Here is a 1,216-nt window from a genome sequence, read left to right as displayed (position 1 = left end):
ATATATTGTACGCACATGCTCTCCACCCTCCCTCCTCTACCTTCCTCCTCCCCTCTTTCTCCTCCTCTTTCTCCTCCCCCTCTCCCCTTCCTCCTCCTCACATTTGTCAAAAATCCACCTCCATAATTCCTTCTCTCTTTGGCCCACTGGCAGGTCAACAGGGCATCAAGCTACATCGACGGCAGTTTCCTCTATGGCACGAGCACAGTACGGGCCGAGTACTTGAGAGAGCGAGGCACTGGCAAGCTGGCGTGCTGGGACAAATGGGGAAAGTTCCCGCGCTACAACAGCGTCCAGCTGCCTTACAACGCTCTGGCCGTCAGACATAACACCCTGGAGCAGTTGTGGCGTAAGTCCTTCTTTTGGGTTCATGAAGTCCTTGTCACTTATTTGAGAGGCTGCAAAATTAAATGTCTCTTGTCTTTATTTTTTTCAAACTCAAAACAACAACGCAAAATCAAAAAGAAGAAAATAACAAATAAATTAATTTTTTTAAAAACACCCTTAAGAAATCTAAACAAAGCATAACAAAACAAAACAAAAAAGCCGTGTGATATTTACTCTGATTGCAGCCCAGCAGTTGTGCCAATCTAACTATGAATGTCCGGCTGCTTAGAATAATAGATGCTCAAAATACCACAGTTTTGGGCCTGCCTTTGAAATGGCTGCTCTGTGCACAGTAGGACGTTTTTGCTCTATTCTTTTGTTCTTATGCCTTTCTTAACACTGAAGTCATATCAAAGTTGATGGGTTCTCTCATGTGGGTTGCTCCTTCTTTTCTATCAATCATCTATTGTTCTTATCTCTTCTCCTTCTTTTGTGATTGTTACTCTCATGTAACATCTGCAATATTTGGCACTTATGTGACCTAATCGTGTTTCAAGTGCCCTAAAACTTAAACTAGAAAAAAAAAATCAAAGTTGGGGCCTCTCTGTGAGAGTTTTTCCTTGAGGGAGATGTAACTACAGGTCGTGAGAGCAGGTTTGACTGTTATTAAAATCTCTTTCCAGGTCTGGGTGACGAGAATGTATTTGAAAACCCTCCAGTCCTCGCACTGTCCCTCATGTTCTACCGGTACCACAACCTGTTTGCCACTGAGGTGATGAGGGAGCATGGACAACTGACGAGTGATCGGGTTTTTGAGATGGCTCGCCGGAGAGTTATTGGTGTCACGCAGGTTAGTTGTGTCTTCTTTTGTTTCTAATAATAATAATAA

General features: G+C 43.3%; 1 protein-coding gene across 1 annotated transcript in view; it reads left to right on the top strand.

Moving 5' to 3' along the window:
- Window positions 1-1,216, top strand: part of LOC101855136 (dual oxidase) — a gene marked incomplete in the record, with an annotated part of 42,514 nt that overhangs the window by 15,834 nt on the left and 25,464 nt on the right. The window contains 2 exon segments of the mRNA XM_013087603.2: window positions 154-349; window positions 1,011-1,177. Of these exon segments, the coding sequence (XP_012943057.2) occupies window positions 154-349; window positions 1,011-1,177 (363 nt within the window).

Source organism: Aplysia californica, unplaced genomic scaffold (assembly GCF_000002075.1).
Source record: "Aplysia californica isolate F4 #8 unplaced genomic scaffold, AplCal3.0 scaffold00608, whole genome shotgun sequence".
Classification (NCBI taxonomy): Eukaryota; Metazoa; Mollusca; class Gastropoda; order Aplysiida; family Aplysiidae; genus Aplysia; species Aplysia californica.
Note: the sequence above shows the minus strand (reverse complement) of the source record. Positions and strands in the feature narration are given on the sequence as shown.